This window comes from Pinus tabuliformis, chromosome 1_1, assembly GCF_031772625.1.
Source record: "Pinus tabuliformis cultivar Carrire ecotype Pingquan chromosome 1_1, CPIR1, whole genome shotgun sequence".
Taxonomy (NCBI): domain Eukaryota; kingdom Viridiplantae; phylum Streptophyta; class Pinopsida; order Pinales; family Pinaceae; genus Pinus; species Pinus tabuliformis.
This window is the reverse complement of record NC_142297.1, coordinates 983,140,526-983,158,387: the sequence shown is the minus strand read 5'-3', so window position 1 is coordinate 983,158,387 and position 17,862 is coordinate 983,140,526. Positions and strand designations below refer to the sequence as shown.

Sequence of the window (17,862 nt, the reverse complement as noted above, 5' to 3'; positions counted from 1 at the left end):
GAAATAGTTAAATAAATTAATATTCTATTAAATTGGTTGTCTTCTGGGTCCCTATACTAGCCTTAGCACCTAGGCAAGAAGAACCCTTACTTCTCTAACTCCAATAAACAATGATAGGGTGTATTTCCTTTAATTTTAACATTGTAGGTTATAAGTTGCTTATAGATCTCATCTATATTTCTTCATTGCTCTCTGAAGACACCACATCCCTAGACCTCACATCCATATAAAATGTTAAGAGTAATGAGTCTCAAAGAGGATTTTTGTTTTTTATCTCATATCCAAAGATCTATTGATTTACAATTATTTGCATGTCCATAATAAGCTTTCCACCCTCCATTAATCCTTTTCTTAATGCTATTATCTTATTTGAATTCATGATGGATATTGACTCTGAAATATTTGTGGGAAAGAACTTCTTTCAAGTTGTTCTTTTCATATACAAAGTATTATATGTGATCCTTCTGTATTTTATTATCATGGTTTTCATTTTGTTAGTATTAATAGCCATACGCATATTGGAGCATAAATCTTGGAGGATTCTTGGCTAGTTTCCAAGGTCATGAGGAATCCTTACCAAAAAAACAATATCATCAACATAAATATCATGATTGATGACTAGATTAGTGATATTTGGCCTACCACAAGTGATTTCCTCCAAGATCTTTGCTATCCTATCAATGTATATGCCAAAAATGGTAGGGGACAAGGAACACCCTTTTTTCACTCTCATGTTCAATTAATTTCCTCCAACCATCCCTTAATGGCCATAAAGTTGGAAATTACATTCTCATGCAACCTTGTCACAGCGCCCCTCAACTCAAAATGAAACTTTATCTCTTATAATCTCTTCTAAAGTTTTTTCCTAGGAATGGTGTTAAAATCATTTATAAATTCAATGAAACAAATAACTAGATATCACAATCCTCTGTAAAGATGCTAAGAGGAACAAGATGTCCCATAGTTGAATGACATCTGCTAAAGTGCCCTTTGCCTTGAGATCCTTTTTCATGGTTTTCTATATATACATTTTAGATCATTTCAATAACTTTTAGAGTAAAATAATTTTATGCTATATGCTATGAAATTTGGGCAAATAAAAACGAATACTTTTCAAATATTTTTTGGAAAAAACATGGAAAATTATCTCATTTGTTAAATTTAGCTAGTTTCATGCAAATAGAATTAGAAAATCTAAATGATTTGTGGTTGTTCTATGGCTATTTATTGAGTGATATGGTTGGAGTAAATATATGTGTAAGGAGTTTTAACTAGTTTTTATGTTGGAAAAATTTGTTTATCCAAATTCTATCATATTAAAATTATTTTTGATAGCACAAAAACTTTGTAATGTATTGCACCATCTATTTGTCAAATAATATATATTGAGTGTGCATTGGTTGTTATATAATATACATTGCATGTGCATCAGAGTTTTTTTTAAGATTTTAATTTGAAAAATTGTATTGTTTAAAAATTTGGTGTTTCATTCATTTGTTTGCAACTACCATGTTTTAATTTTCTAGGCATTTTTCTCTTTACGTATTAAATGCATGGGTTATTTTTTTCACTACAACTATTTTGTTGTAAGTTTTTACACATTATTCTCTTTTAAATTGGCGTAGGAAGTGTATTCCTAATCTTCATTTTCTTTCAATAGAAAACAAAACTTAAATTTAAAAATATTGTAATAATATAAATACCTATATCATCCAACAAAAATACCCTCTTATATCATAAAAAATTCATTTATTATGTAACATGCAATCCCTCCTCTATCACACAATGCAATCCTATATCATGCATCACATGATTTCCTTACATCACTTAACACTTTATATCATGCATCTCCTTATATCACTTAGAACTTTTTATCATGCATCTCACTTATTATATTGTGATTTAATAGAAAATAGATTCATCTCATTTAATTTCTATTATATACTTTCGCATGCAACTACTATTTAAAATTATAAAATATGTGATATTTTACATTTGTAAATTAAACATTAAACTAAGTTTTGATCTTTATGATTGCATAGTAGGAATATATATATATATATATATATATATATATATATATATAGTGAGAGGTGCATGTAGATTGGATACAGTAATATTTTTAGGAGGTATAAACCATTATAATGCGATTCCTTTATATGATTAATTATTACCATAAGAAGAGAATAGACATATTTGTGTGTATGTAGTGATTAAAGAAACTAGGATTTATGTTAGTTTATTTTGTATTTCATTTGTAGAATGAAGCTTAGAATGCATAATCAACCTTATGGTGAACTTTGGAAATTGGATTGGGTGCTAGGGTACTATGAATGCTACCATAGGATTTCGGGTGGAAACCTCAACAGGTTGGCTTCAGAATGGAAGGAACTAGCACTAATAGAGAGATTCATCTCAAGTAAGGAAGAAAACTCTATCTAGGGTTTCTTCAACTAAGGCTCACTAAAACAATTTTTCATAAAAATTTAAAATATAGGTGGAATACATGGAAAACAAGGTCAAGATAAAGCACAAAAACACTTCCAATGTAGGAATAAATGAGAAAATTGTACCATATATCCCTCACATGGGCTACCTGAAAAGTAGAGGGACCAAGTACTCCAAAACAATGAACCTTTATTATTGACGCATAAAATAATTCATATCTCAATGCAGTGAAAATAGAAGTTGGAAAAGGGAGTTTTAAGCACCATAGGCCAACTCGAAAGCAAATATGAAAGTGACATTGATCTAATTTGAGATTCATAGGATAATAGTGGAAATATTCAAAAAAATAGGAAAGAGGCAAAGGCAAGGGAAACAATATACAAAGTAGGGAGGGTAGTCCAAGAAGATGTGAAAGAAGTTTTTAAGAAGCATGGCTTAGGCTCAAAAGAAAAATGTCACTACACCAACCTAATAAATGTAAACTTAGACGCTTAAGAGTGATCTCTATATTTTCAAATCATTTTATTTAGATTTAATTTTAATTTTAATTATTACTTTAAAATATATTTCTAAAATAATTACTTATATTTAAATAAAAAAATTGTATTTTTTATTTAAAAAAAAAAAAAAAACAATTTAGATTATAAAAAATAACAATAATACAAAACATACGTTTTCTTTGTTATAATTATAATGCAATGTACTTTGAAGCACTTTGAACATTTGTATATTACAACATAACATCTAGTGTTTTCTCTTCTATATTATATTTTTATTCCATTTCAAATTTCTTAACGTGTTTTGTTTTTTTCTTATATACAAAATGGAAAAGAGATAAATATTCCATTTACATGTAACATAGCTTGAGTGGCCCCATACACATATATGGAAGGAAGATACAAATACCCTCCACCGGCCTAGTCCTAAATTCAATTCACAGACCTCTACATACATGAAGCATAAATAATAATTCTCAGCATCTTTTCGTTAGAAACTTGAATTAGTTGAGCAACAAGCTTACAATATTCATCGGTAGCTGTTATTCTATATAAGATAATGGAATATGGAACAACGGCGGCGTTGACAGAAGAGTGTGAGGAGTCGTTATCGGGTGGCCAAACAAGTATAATTGCGGTGGCTGGTAGAATTTAGGGTTCTTCATTGCCATAGTTTCGTCACAAAACATTATCTGTTCTAGGCACTCAAACAGACTAGTTTCTTCGTGTGGTTTACCTAGAGCAGAAGAACATATTTCCCCCTGATTTTCAGTATAATGTACCGAAGAAATTCTGGTCTTTGCAATTGTGTTTGACATTTGAAAGCTGTCATGAATGGTGGGTGAATGAGACTTCTCTTTGTATTGGTCCCGGCATGAAACAACTGGTTCTTCTCTTTGAACGTAATCCAACATTGCCCGTTGTTCAATCGACTTCTGGGAAACTGCCTCTCTGTATACCCGGCATAACACAAAATCCTTCATTTGAAAATGCCAATTCGATTTCCTCACTATAAGTTCATAGAAAATAATTCCTACAAAATGTCAAAAAATTTAAATACTCCCATTTTGACTTAGGATGGAGAGAAAAAAAAAACAACCAAACAAAAACTCTCCCACTTCAAAGTTCAAAGTTCAAAATTCTTCACTTTATTAAGCAGATAAAGAGACCCTTGACATTTGATTATTAAGAAAACTCTCTTTAATTTAATTTAAGAAAAGAAAACTGATCACCTTGTGCACAGCAGGTCTGAAATCTGGCAACCTGTACTCGTTCATGATCCAGTCCGTTCTTTGCCCAAGCGGGGCTTTGCCTTTATAAAACACGAGAGTTTTCTTGAGACCGATGCACTGAAGTAGCTCGTTGCGAACTGCTCTATCTGAACCGGTAGCCTTCCAGTAACTCGAAACCGTCAATCTGTTAGGCCGAAGGCATGACTGCTTATGATCTCTTGGAACGAAGAACCACCATTGTTTCTCTCCAGCTTCATTAACTAAACCTGCATGAATACGAATACATCTAGTTGAAAAATCTTAATTAAATTCTAACCCGGCGAGAAGCAGAAATAATTTAAACGTACCTGGTAACTCCCAGGGATCATATTGATAAATTCATAAATTCTCCCTGCACCTTCCCATCATCGTATAATTCTTCCAGCATGGCCATCTGATCTATTTTGAAGAGCCGCTATACCAATTGCCTCACTATGTTCTCTATATATGCACAGTTTTGGCTTGTGATGTGCAGGTTAGATTTGAATTATAAATTTTAAGAAATGACGAGGAAGAGGGATAGAAATTTGAAGAGGACTTCAGAGAAATATGATGAAAGAATGATCCACGCGTATGAGGAGGCATTGAATATTATAAACTGTGTTTTTTGTTCGCAGTCTTTTAAAACTGTTTACATTCTTCCTCCGCGTACTGATGGTCGTAGGAAGTCCAATGGGTTCTTTGGTCGTAATGTCTGGGAAATTTCTACGAAATCTCAACCCTGGGAAAGAACAGTATAATATTTGTCACTGGCCAAAGTGATTCTCCGCATTGATTTAGGTTAAGATTGGACGTGTAAACTTCCAATCTTATTTTGATGTTGAAATTTCAATTTATATATTTATGATAAATGTATATTTAAATAAATAATTTAAGATTAATAATAATTAACATAGTTACATATATTAAAAGTTCATAAATGCTCATATTTATCAAAACATTTATATGTCGTTTAATTTATTATTAACTATTTAATTTATGTAAAATTGATATTAGTAAAGCAAACAACTAAAACAAGAGTGGAGGTGGCAAATACAACATAATCCATTGGATGATATACAAGATAAAAAAAAATTGAAATTATTAAATCTAGATCACTAATTCAAAAAAACAATTATGAAAACTTTATTTTAAAATAAATTTCACCTCTCCACTTGTATCTTCAATCTTGACAATATTTCCACTTGTACCTTCAATCTTGCATGTAACTTCCATGTTGTTGATGTTCTTACCCTCCAAAGGGTATTTGATCATATGGAGTCTTTTGGGATGCCTGGATCATCATGATTTCAATGTTCCTCATTTTTTCACATCACATGTTCTTCGTTCATGAATGCTTCCCTTGACTTCCTTCTTTGTCTAATCTCTTCATGCATCTTTGTCATGCTATTATGGAATACCTACAAATGGGACCACTCATGGCAAGGAAACATCACTCTGAAAAATATCCTATTCTAACATGTTTCATGTAAACTTTATGTTCATGATTTATTAGTGCGCAGGAGAAGAATAAGGGAAACTTTTGGGCATAGGGCTCATTGCCAAGGAGGAAGGATTGAGTGCTTGAGGCTCAGGTATGCGCTTTGCGCTCAACAAGGAAGGGCAGGCTTGATGGAGGGCGCAGGGCAAGAGTATGAAGGTTGAAGGAAGACCACTGAGGCTTGGAAGTGTGATATGCACTCGAGGAAGCCGAGGGCCCATGGCACAAGTTTAAAGGAGGAAGGAATGTCATTAAGCCTTGGAAGTGCACTATGCGCTTAACGAATCCAAGGAGGGAACAGGGAATAAGTCTGGAGGAGAATGGATTAATATTACGCTAAGAGGGGCGCAAGGTGCAATGTTGAATGCTGAAGGGATAATGATGTTGTTTGATGATGCACCATGTGGTCTCGGAGTGAAGACTTACTTTGAGGGCACAGTTCGGAAATGGAAGGAGAAGATGATGATTGTGAGTGCACTATGTGCTCTTGAAGGGCGTAGGGCACATTCTTAACAAGGAAGGGGCTTTGAATAAGGCTTAAGAGTGTGTCATGCGCTCTCCTAGACTTAGTGGGCTAACATGTGCAACCAAAATTTGTCTAATTATGGAAGATAAGATAAGGGGAAAACACAATGAGTTTATACATAGCATCAAGTGTGACATATACCAACTCATCAATAAAAATTATAAAAGGTCAAACAATGAGAAATACACATCAAAACACTAGTTTACAAACACTCTCCAAGCACAATAGACTATGTGCGACTGCGACCAAAAGTGTCGTATTACAAAAAACAAAGGTATTATAACCTTGAAGTGCACCGAAGATTTTCTAAATAACGTGACGATACTTAGGAATGATCAAGAACACTTGAAACATGTGAAATGACTTCAAGCAACACTTGATGACCAAAATGACGCTTCATGCGACAATTTGGTAGGCTCCGAAATTTGAATGTAGTGAAGTTTTGGAGGATGTGGTAGCGACGACAACACATCCTCACCTGAATCCAAGGTCATTTGCACTAGAGTTTGAAACAATTTTAGGATGGATCTTGTCTTCCTTATTCTTTAACCTCTTCTTATATATTAGATACCTAGTCATAATCCTTCTTGCAATGGTGGAAAGACTGTCTTCATTGGGGAGGATTGTTAGATTTCCTTAAAACCTAGTAAGTAATTCACAGTTTTCTTAGTGTAAAACCTAGAAATATAAATGACTATTGCACTAGAAACTTAAATTGCCAATACGCTAATTTTTCTAACTTAACATGCACATCAGAAAATAAATAATAACTTTGAATACAAACACATTCAACAAACATAACACAAGGTATTCCCAAAAAACCCTAACTCCAAGGAAACCCTACAAATTTGCAAGTATTTTTTATTATCTTCAACAAAAAGGTTTTCTTTAGAAAATTACAACAAGGGAGAACTTTCCTTTTACCATAGGAAAACAACTTATGAACCTCCAAGATAACTTGATCTTCTTACTATGCACTTGATCTATTGAGAGACCATGTAGATCTACTTATTTGTGCACATGTGCAAGTGCATTTCTCTCCTTGTTGCACATATGTGTGTATTGGAGACTGCATAAATGTTGTCTGAGTTGAGGCAATTTAGCCCTCACTTAATCTCTTCCTCCTAGACATTTAACCACTATGATATGATGTTCCTTAGTATTTTCCTCTCACTGATCTGAAACACTATTTGTGCTAAACTAACTTACAACTTACTCGCTCTATCTTCTCTTATAATTTTGACCTCAACCCTAACATCTCTCTCAATGAACAAGGTTAAATCATGGTGAAGGGATAAGATTAAATTATATGTTAACTTAGTATTTTTAAATTTTTCCCAAGTCTACCTTTAGGAAATAGTTAAATAAACTAATCTTCTACTAATGTGGTTGGATTGTGGGTCCCTCTGATAGCCTTATCACCTAGGCAAGCAAAACACTTACTTCTCTACTCCAATCAATACCCCCTCTTAGAGAGAAATATGTTTTATACTACACCCAACTTCTCTCTGAGGTAAACAAATTAGCTCCATAGAAAAGCGTTGTTTAGAATTTATGTTGTTTTCTCCTCTGTTTGTATGTACTAGACTTTAATGGTACATCTCTTAAATATATCCCTAACATGACGATAACATATTTCAATGTGTCTTGAGTGAACGTGAAACATTGGATTCTTAAAGAGATTGATGAAACTTTGATTGTCATAGTGGATCGCGGTCGGCTCCAAGTCTATCCCAAAAAATCCCACAATAATATTCTCCAGCCAAATAGCTTTGAACCCTGCCAAATTAGAAGCCATGTAATCAACATAAGATGAGGTTAATTCAACTTATCTCTATTTTGACTAAACCAAGAAATTATTTTGGTTCCAAAATTGAATGTGCATCATGATGTGCTCTTCCTATCTGTGGATCTCCCTACCCAATTTGCATTAGTGAATCCCTCAAGCCTCATCTCATCAACTTTTGTATACCATAATCCAAACTCTAATGTCCCTCTCAGATATGTCAACGTGTGCCTAGCAACAACCCAATGTGCTTCAGTAGGTTTGACCATAAATTGGCTCAAAGAGTTAACTACAAAACATATGTTTAGATGCATGTTTACCAAATACATTAGTGACCCTATTAACTGTCAGTAAAGTGAGGGATATACTCACTCGAATTTGGATGTATCCACCTTCCTCCAATTTGTGATTATAGGAATGGTCATGGGCCAGCAATTCTACGTGTGAAACCTCCTCATAATATTTAGTGTGAACTTTCCCTACCCCAAGAAGATATCTCCATCACTTTGCCAAACCTCAAGCCCAAGGAAATAGTGCATTAGCCCCATATCATTCATCTCAAGCTCACATACAATATTTTTCTTGTACTCTTGGATGAGCTTATCCGCACTTGGAAAAATTAGATCATCCACATATGGCACTAGAATATAGCACTAGAATCCCAATCCCTCAAGGTAAATGTATTTCTAATCATACCATGCCCTCGGAGCCTGTTTGAGCCCATACAATTCTCTCTTGAGTTTGCAAATGTGAGTATCCCTATTTCATGTCTCAAACCCTCCATTTGTTCAACAATCCCATTGAGGAATGTTGTTTTAACATCCATCTAGTGGATCCTACACCCCATCTATGTTGTAATATCCCTGACAGAAAAATATTTGGCCACTAGGGAAAAGATATCATCATAATTAATCCCCTCTACCCACAAGAACCCCTTAGACGTAAATATTTCCTTGTTTCTTGATGCTGCCATAAGCCCCATGCTTGATCTTGTAGACCCAATGATATCCCACCACAAATTTTCCCTCTGGCCTCAACAGCACCTCCCATACATCATTCTTCATGATGGAGGCATACTCCTTGACCATGGCATCTCTCCACACCTACTAAGTGGCTACCTCCTAGTAGCTCAAAGGCTTGACATCTAACAAATTGTTCATAAGTGTGACATATCATGTGTACCTATGTCGATATCTTCTCTATATAAGTGATGTACTAGGAACATCGACTTTCTCTTGTGCCTCCTCAATTAGTTAATCCACCCATTTGACCTTCCTTCTCTTTGTTTTTCAATTCAATTTGAGTGAGATCTACTCTCTCCTCCAACTGTGTGTCCCCCTTTTCCTTATGATTCTCTATCTTCCCATCAACATGTATAACTGTAATTTGAGGCACTAGTTGAGCTTCCTTCTTGGGAGCCTATTATTACTCCTCTTACATTATATCCTGCTCACGCTCTAAGGACTTACTTAAAGCACTTCCCTCCTCAATTTTCACATCTCTCTTGATGAATTCCTTCATGAGTGTTGGTATATATATCTTGTACACCTTAGATATCTTGTTGTAGCCCAAAAAGATTCCCTTCTCTACTATGAGCGGCAAATTTTTTCTTTTCTATGTTGGTACATGATAGCACACCAAGATACTAAATATATGGAAATGTAACACATCTTATTTCTTCCTAGTAAAATCTTCCTCTAGTGTAACTTACCCCAACAGTTTGTACGGGCTCTGGTTTTAGAAGAAAATTGTTGTATTTCATGCCTCATCCCAAATAAACTTGGGCAACCCCTCTTCATGCAACATGGCTTTGTCTATTCCAACTATGGCCCTATTTTTGTGCTCTACCATCCCATTCTACTAAGGTTTATATGGTGTATCCATCTCCCTCTTGATTCCCTCCTTGGAACACAACTCCTTGAATGAATTTGAATTGTACTCACCATCATTTTCAAACCTTATCACCTTGATTTCTTTCTATTTTAATTCTTATCCAAGGCCTTTTACTCCAGAAACTTTGAGAAGACCTCATCTTCATTTTTCATGAAAAATATCCATGTCTTCCTCAATTGATCATCTATGAAGGTAACATAATACTTGTACTCACTTAGGTATATTGTAGAGAAAGGACCACAATCATCTGAATGAACAAAGTATAGGATACCTTTGGCCCTATTATCTTTTCTAGGAAAAGATTTTATGGCATACTTTCCATGTTTTCATCCCCTGCACACCTTATGTTGATTCCAATTGCACGGTGGCATTCCTATCGCTATCTCCTTGAGAATATTCATTACATTATGGTGCAGATTTTTGATGCACCTATGCCACAGTTCCCTAAACTTACTACCTGAGTCATGTCTCCCTCTACTGGTTAATTTCATGGCTATCACAAACTACAATTTGTACATGCTCTTGCACCTAACCATGATCTACTTAGCCACCTTAGAGTCTAGGGGTTTTATTAAAAACCCTACCTTGTATGAAGGTCACCTCATACCCATTATCCTTCAATGTTGAAACTGAAACAATGTTCTTCTTGAGCCTAGGTACATAAAGGACATCTCTAAGATAAAGAGGGTTTCTGAACTCCCTCTCAAATTGAATTGTACGAGTACCCTCAAACCTATACTTACCGTCATATCCCATATCAATGTCAAATTGCATGTCCCTTTATAATGATTTATCGAAATGCTTATTATTTCATGTCATATGATAGGACACACCACTATCCACATACCATAAATTAGTAGCCACTAAGCTTACCATACAAGAAATGAGTGAAAACACCTTCGCAAAATGAGAAGATAACTCATCTATATTTGTAGAGGCTTCTATGTGGTCCTTCTTGGACCCTTTCTCCCTATTAGGGAATTTAGAAGCATAATTCCCAAACTGGTGACACAAAAAGCATTTAGTCTTGCTAACATCATTTTTCTTCTTCTTGCGTTTCGAGCTCAAATATCCACCATCACTACTCTTTTTATCCTTGGATCGTCCATTTTTGTTGGCTAGGGAAAATTTATTTTCATCCTTTCCATTCTTAACATGAGGCTCAACTTGTTCGCGAAACTCTTCTTAGAAACAATCACCCCATAATTGCTCCCAATCTGAAAGCTTTTCTCTGGCACAAATCACATCAGTGAAGGATTTATGTGACTTGATGAAACTCAACAGATCATGATTCACCAAATCTATATTTGGAACTATTTCTCCCGCACTAATCAACTCTTTCCTTTACTTAAGAAAATCTTGTGAGGTAATATGCCACAAAATCTGACTTGGTCATTTAATATTCTTGAGCTTGTCCTTCAATACCATCTTTCTAACTTCTCTTAAACCCTGATAGAGACCAATAACCATCGCCAACATGGATTTGTTTATCTTCTTCCTACTCAGGTGAGGAATAATGTGGTCCTTGACTCCCTCCAATATGATTCTTCTTGCCTTGGGATCCTTCTTGTTATGTTTAACCAACTACTAAGGGTCAGTGGGTCAAGCTGGGACATTATCAACAAAATCAATACCCCTTTCTCCTATAGCACCACTACTATCCTTTCATGCCATGACAATAATTTGGACACATCGTCCAATCTGTCTTCAAATCTAAGACATTAATATGCCATACTACCAATTTTCACTGCTCAAAACAAATTGCACTACCCAAAAACCATAGTGTCCAAATCTATATGATAAAATCACCCCCAATGAATCACATAACCTACTCTTGGAGATTAAAAAAAAACTATTTTTGGTCTTCAATTAAAGCTTATCCTCTAATACAATGTTAGTTTTCCTTTATACCCAGTAACTAATTCACAATTTTATAAGTGTAAAAAGTAGAAATACAAACAACTAATACACTATAAACTTAAATTACAAATAAACTGAGTTTTCTAACTTAGCATACACAATGGGAAATAAATAATAAATCTCAAAAAAAACAAATTCAACACATAGAACATAAGATATACCTAGGAAACCCCAACTTGGGGGAAAAATTGCAACTTTGTTTGCCTTTTTATTATCTTCGGCAAAGTGTTTTCTTTATAAAATTACAGCAAGGGAGAACTTCCCTTTTCTCAAAGGAAAAAATTGATCAACCTCCAATATAAATTGAACTTCCTTCTGCACACTTGATCTATTAAGAGACCACACAAATATGCCTATTTTTGCACATGTGCGAGTGTATATATCTTTGAACCCAAATATATGATGAACCCAAATACTTTCCTCTTATTGATCTAACACATTGCTTGTGCTCAATTGACTTTCCACTTCCTCACTCTATCTCCTCTTATAATTTTGACCTCAACCCTAACATCTCTCTTAACAATTGAGATTAAATCGTGATGAAGGACTAATATTAAATCATAAGTTCACTTAGTATTTTTTATTTTTTCCTAATTTTAACTTTAGGAATAGTTAAATAAATTAATATTCTACTAAAGTGGTTGTCTTGTGGGTCCCTTTGCTAGCCTTAGCACTTAGGAAAGAAGAACACTTCTCTAACTCCAATAAACAATGATAGGGTGTATTTCCTTTAATTTTAATGTTGTAGGTTATAAGTTTCTTATAGATCTCCTCTATATTTCTTCATTACTCACTGAAGACACCACATCCATAGACCTCATATCCATATAAAATGACAAGAGTAATGAGTCTCAAAGAGTATTTTTGTAATTTATCCCATATCCAAATATCTATTGATTTACAATTATTTGCATGTCCATAAAAAAATTTCCACCCTCCATTAATCCTTTCTTAATTCTATTATAATATTTGAATTCATGATGGATATTGACTTTGAAATACTTGTGGGAAATAACTTCATCCAATTTGTTTTATTCATATACAAAGTATTATATGTGATCTTTATGCATTTAATTATCGTTGTTTTCATTTTGTTAGTATTAATAGTCATACACATATTGGAGCATACATCTTGGAGGATTCTTGGCCACTTTCCAAGATCATGAGGAATCCTTACCAAAAAAATAATATCATCAACATAAATATCATGATTAATGACTAGACCAGTGATATTTGGCCTAGCACAAGTGATTTCCTCCAAGAGGTTTGGTATCCTATCAATGTATATGCCAAAAATGATAGGGGACAAGGAACACCCATTTTTGACTCTCATGTTGCAATTAATTTCCTCGAGCCATCCCTTAATGACCATAAAGTTGGAAATTACATTCTCATGCAACCTTGTCACAGCGACCCTCAACTCAAAATGAAACTTTATCTCTTACAATATCTTCTAAAGTTTTTTCCTAGGAATGGTGTTAAAATCATTTCTAAATTCAATGAAACAAATAACTAGATATCACACTCCTCTATAAATATGTTAAGAGCAACAAGATGTCCCATAGTTGAATGATATCTCCTAAAGTGCCCTTTGCCTTGAGATCCTTTTTCATGGTTTTCTATATATATCTTTTAGATAATTTCAATCATTTTTAGAGTAAAATAATTTTATGATAAATGCTATGAAATTTGGGCAAATAAAATAGAACATTTTTCGATCATTTTTTCAAAAAAAAAACATGGAAAATTAGCTCATTTATTAAATTTAGCTAGTTTCATGCCAATAGAATTAGAAAATCTAAATTATTTGTGGTTTTCCTATGGCTATTTATTGAGTGATAGGGTTGGAGTAAATATACCATGTGAGGAATTTTAACTAGTTGTTATGTTGCCAAAATTTGTTTATCTGAATTCTATCCTATTAACATTATTATTGATAGCACAAAAAAATTGTAATGTATTTCAACCATCTATTTGTCAAATAATACATATTGAGTGTGCATTGGTTGTTATACAATATACATTGCATATGCATTAGAGTTTTTTTTTTTAGATTTTAATTTGAAAATTTGTATTGTTTAAAAATTTGTTGTTTCTTTCATTTGTTTGCAACTACAATGTTTTAATTTTCTACACATTTTCCTCTTTACATATTAAGTGCATGGTTTTTTTATCACTATAACTATTTTGTTGTAAGTTTTTACACATTATTCTCTTTTAAATTAGTGTGAGAAGTGTATTCCTAACCTTCATTTTCTTTGAATAGAAAACAAAACTTAAATTCAAGAATATTGTAATAATATAAATACCTATATCCTCCAACAAAAGGCCCATATTATATCATAAAACATTCATATATTATGTAACATGCAATCCCTCCTCTATCACACAACATAATCCTATATCATGTATCACATGATTTCCTTATATCACTAAACACTTTATATCATGCATCTCCTTATATCACTTAGAGCTTTTCATCATGCATGTGACTTACTATATTGTATTATGATTTAATAGAAAATAGATTCATCTCATTTAATTTATATTATATACTTTCACCTACCACTACTATTTAAAATTATAAAACATGCGATATTTCACATTTGTAAATTAAACATCAAACTAAGTTTTGACCTTTATGGATGCAGAGTAGTAATATGGATATATATGGTGAGAGGTGCATGTAGATGGGAAAGAGTAGTATTTTTAGGGGTATAAACCATTATAATGTGATTCCTTTATATGATTAATTATTATCATAAGAAAAGATTAGACATATTTGTGTGCATGTAGTTATTGAAGAAACTAGGATATATGTTAGTTTATTTTGTATTTCATTTATAGAATGAATCTTAGAATGTATAATCAACCCTATGGTGAAATTTGGCCATTGGATTGGGTGTTAGGGAAGGCATGTCAAAGACAATGGGTATTGTGAATGCTACCATAGGATTTTGGGTGGAAACTTTATAACGTTGACTTCAAAATGAAAGGAACTAGCACTAATAAAGATATTCATCTCAAATAAGGAAGAAAACTCTATCTAGGGTTTCTTCAACTAAGGCTTACTAGAACAACTTTTCATAAAAAGTAGAGGTACCAAGTACTCCAAAACAATAGACCTTTATTAGTGACACATAAAATAATTCATATCTTAATGCAGGGAAAAGAGAAGTTGGAAAAGGGAGTTTTAAGCACCATAGATCAACTCGAAAGCAAATGTGAAAGTGACACTCATCTAATTTGAGATTCATAGGATAACAGTGGAAATATTCAAAAAAATAGGAAAGAGGCGAAGGCAAGGGAAACAAAATACAAAATAGGGAGGGTAGTCTAAGAAGAAGCAAAAGAGGTTTCTAAGAAACATGGCTTAGCCTAAAAAAGAAAATGTCATTCCACCAACCTAATAAATGTGAACTTAGACTCTTAAAAGTCATCTCTAATACTTTCAAATCATTTTATTTAGATTTAATTTTAAATTTAATTATTACTTTAAAATATATTTTCAAAAAAATATTTAAATATAAATTTTGTATTTTAGTTTGAAATAAAAAACCATTTCGATTAAAAAAAAACATATGTTTTCTTTGGTATAATTATAATGCAATGTACTTGACTCACTTTGAACATTTGTATATTACAACATGACATTTAGTGTTTTCTCTTATATATTATATTTATATTCCATTTCTAGTTTCTTAATGTGTTTTTCTTTTTTCTTATATACTAAATACGAAGGAAATAAATATTACATTTACATGTAGCATAGCTTGAGTACCCGATACACATATATGGAAGGAAAATACAAATACCCTCCACCAGCCTAGTCCAAAATTCAATTCACAGACCTCTACATACATAAAGCATAAATAATAATTCTCAGCATCTTTTCGTTAGAAACTTGAATTAGTTGAGCAACAAGCTTACAATATTCATCAGTAGGTGTTATTCTATATGAGATAATGGAATATGGAACAACGACGGCGTTGACAGAAGCGACTGAGGAGTTGCTATCGGCTGGCTAAACAAGCAGTCCATTGACAATTTGGGCAACTCTAATTGCGGTGGCTTGTAGGATTTAGGGTTCTTCATTGCCATAGTTTCGTCACAAAACATTACCGGTTCTAGGCACTCAAACATACTAGTTTCTTCGTGTGGTTTACCTAGAGCAGAAGAACATATTTCCCTCTGATTTTCAGTATAAAGTACCGAAGAAATTCTGGTCTTTGCAATTGTGTTTGACATTTGAAAGTTGTCATGAATGGTGGGTGAATGAGACTTCTCTTTGTATTGGTCCCGGCCTGAAACAACTGGTTCTTCTCTTTGAACGTAATCCAACATTGCCCGTTGTTCAATCGACTTCTGGGAAACTGCCTTTCTGTATACCCGGCATAACACAATATCCTTCATCTGAAAATGCCAATTCGATTTCCTCACTATAAGTTCATAGAAAATAATTCCTACAAAATGTCAAAAAATATAAATACTCCCATTTTGACTTTAAGACAGAGAGGAAAAAAGCCAACCAAACAAAAACTCTCCCTTTCTCCATGTTCAAAGTTCAAAATTCTTCACTTTATTAGGCAGATAAAGAGACCTTGACCTTTGATTATTAAGAAAACTCTCTTTAATTTAAGAAAAGAAAAGAAAATTGATCACCTTGTGCACAGGCGGTCTGAAATCTGGCAACCTGTACTCGTTCATGATCCAGTCCCGAGGAAAAAAGCCAACCAAACAAAAACTCTCCCTTTCTCCATGTTCAAAGTTCAAAATTCTTCACTTTATTAGGCAGATAAAGAGACCTTGACCTTTGATTATTAAGAAAACTCTCTTTAATTTAAGAAAAGAAAAGAAAATTGATCACCTTGTGCACAGGCGGTCTGAAATCTGGCAACCTGTACTCGTTCATGATCCAGTCCGTTCTTTGCCCATGCTGGGCTTTGCCTTTATAAAACACGAGAGTTTTCTTGAGACCGATGCACTGAAGCAGCTCGTTGCGAACTGCTCTATCTGAATCGGTAGCCTTCCAGTAACCCGAAACCGTCAATCTGTCAGGCCTGACTGCTTATGATGTCTTGGAACGAGGAAGAACCATTAACTAAACCTGCAAGAATACGAATACATCTAGTTTAAAAATCTTAATTAAATTCTAACCAGGCGAGAAGCAGAAATAATTTAAACGTACCTAGTAACTCCCAGGGATCATATTGATACAAGTCCAAGGTGGGTATGATTATATCGAGGTTCAGTGGGTGGCCCGCCCTTTTCTTCAGATAGAACCCCACCAGTTCCTCTTCTGTGGGATAGAATCTGAAGCCTGGAAAATTCATAAATTCTCCCTGCACCTTCCCATCATCGTATAATTCTTCCGGCATGGCCATCTGATCTATTTTGAAGAGCCGCTATACCAATTGCACAGTTTTGGCTTATGATGTGCAGGTTAGATTTGAATTATAAATTTTAAGAAATAACGAGGAAGAGGGATAGAAATTTGATGAAAGAATGGTCCACGCGTATGAGGAAGCATTGAATATTGTAAACTGTGTTTTTTGTTCGAAGTCTTTTAAAACTGTTTACATTCTTCCTCCGCGTACTGATGGCCGTAGGAAGTCCAATGGGTTCTTTGGTCGTAATGTCTGGGAAATTTGTACGAAATCTCAACCCTGGAAAAGAACAGTATAATATTTGTCAATGGCCAAAGTGATTCTCCCAAAGTGATTCTCGGCATTGATTTAGGTTAAGATTGGACGTGTAAACTTCCATTTATTGTTTTCAAAGTTGTGTAAACTTTTATTTATTATTTTCAAAGACTTAATTAAAAATCTTATTTTGATGTTGAAATTTCAATTTATATATTTATAATAAATGTATATTTAAATAAATAATTTAAGAATAATAATAATTAACATAGTTACATATATTAAAAGTTCATAAATGCTCATATCTATCCAAACATTTATATGTCATTTAATTTATTATTAACCATTTAATTTATGTAAAATTGATATTAGTAGAGCAAACAACTAAAATAAAAGTGG

At 33.5% G+C, this 17,862-nt stretch overlaps 1 protein-coding gene and 1 pseudogene across 1 annotated transcript; both read right to left on the bottom strand.

The window, feature by feature from the left end:
- Window positions 1–3,487: 3,487 nt before the first annotated feature.
- LOC149217808 (NAC transcription factor 29-like) lies at window positions 3,488–4,549 on the bottom strand (the record flags this gene model as incomplete). Its single annotated transcript, XM_089390364.1, has 3 exons — window positions 3,488–3,930; window positions 4,180–4,443; window positions 4,525–4,549. Coding segments are annotated over 3 exons (732 nt in total), but the record flags the coding sequence as incomplete, so codon positions are not given.
- An 11,220-nt stretch (window positions 4,550–15,769) lies between these two features.
- On the bottom strand, window positions 15,770–17,199 carry LOC149217807 (NAC domain-containing protein 6-like; annotated as a pseudogene).
- Window positions 17,200–17,862: the final 663 nt, after the last annotated feature.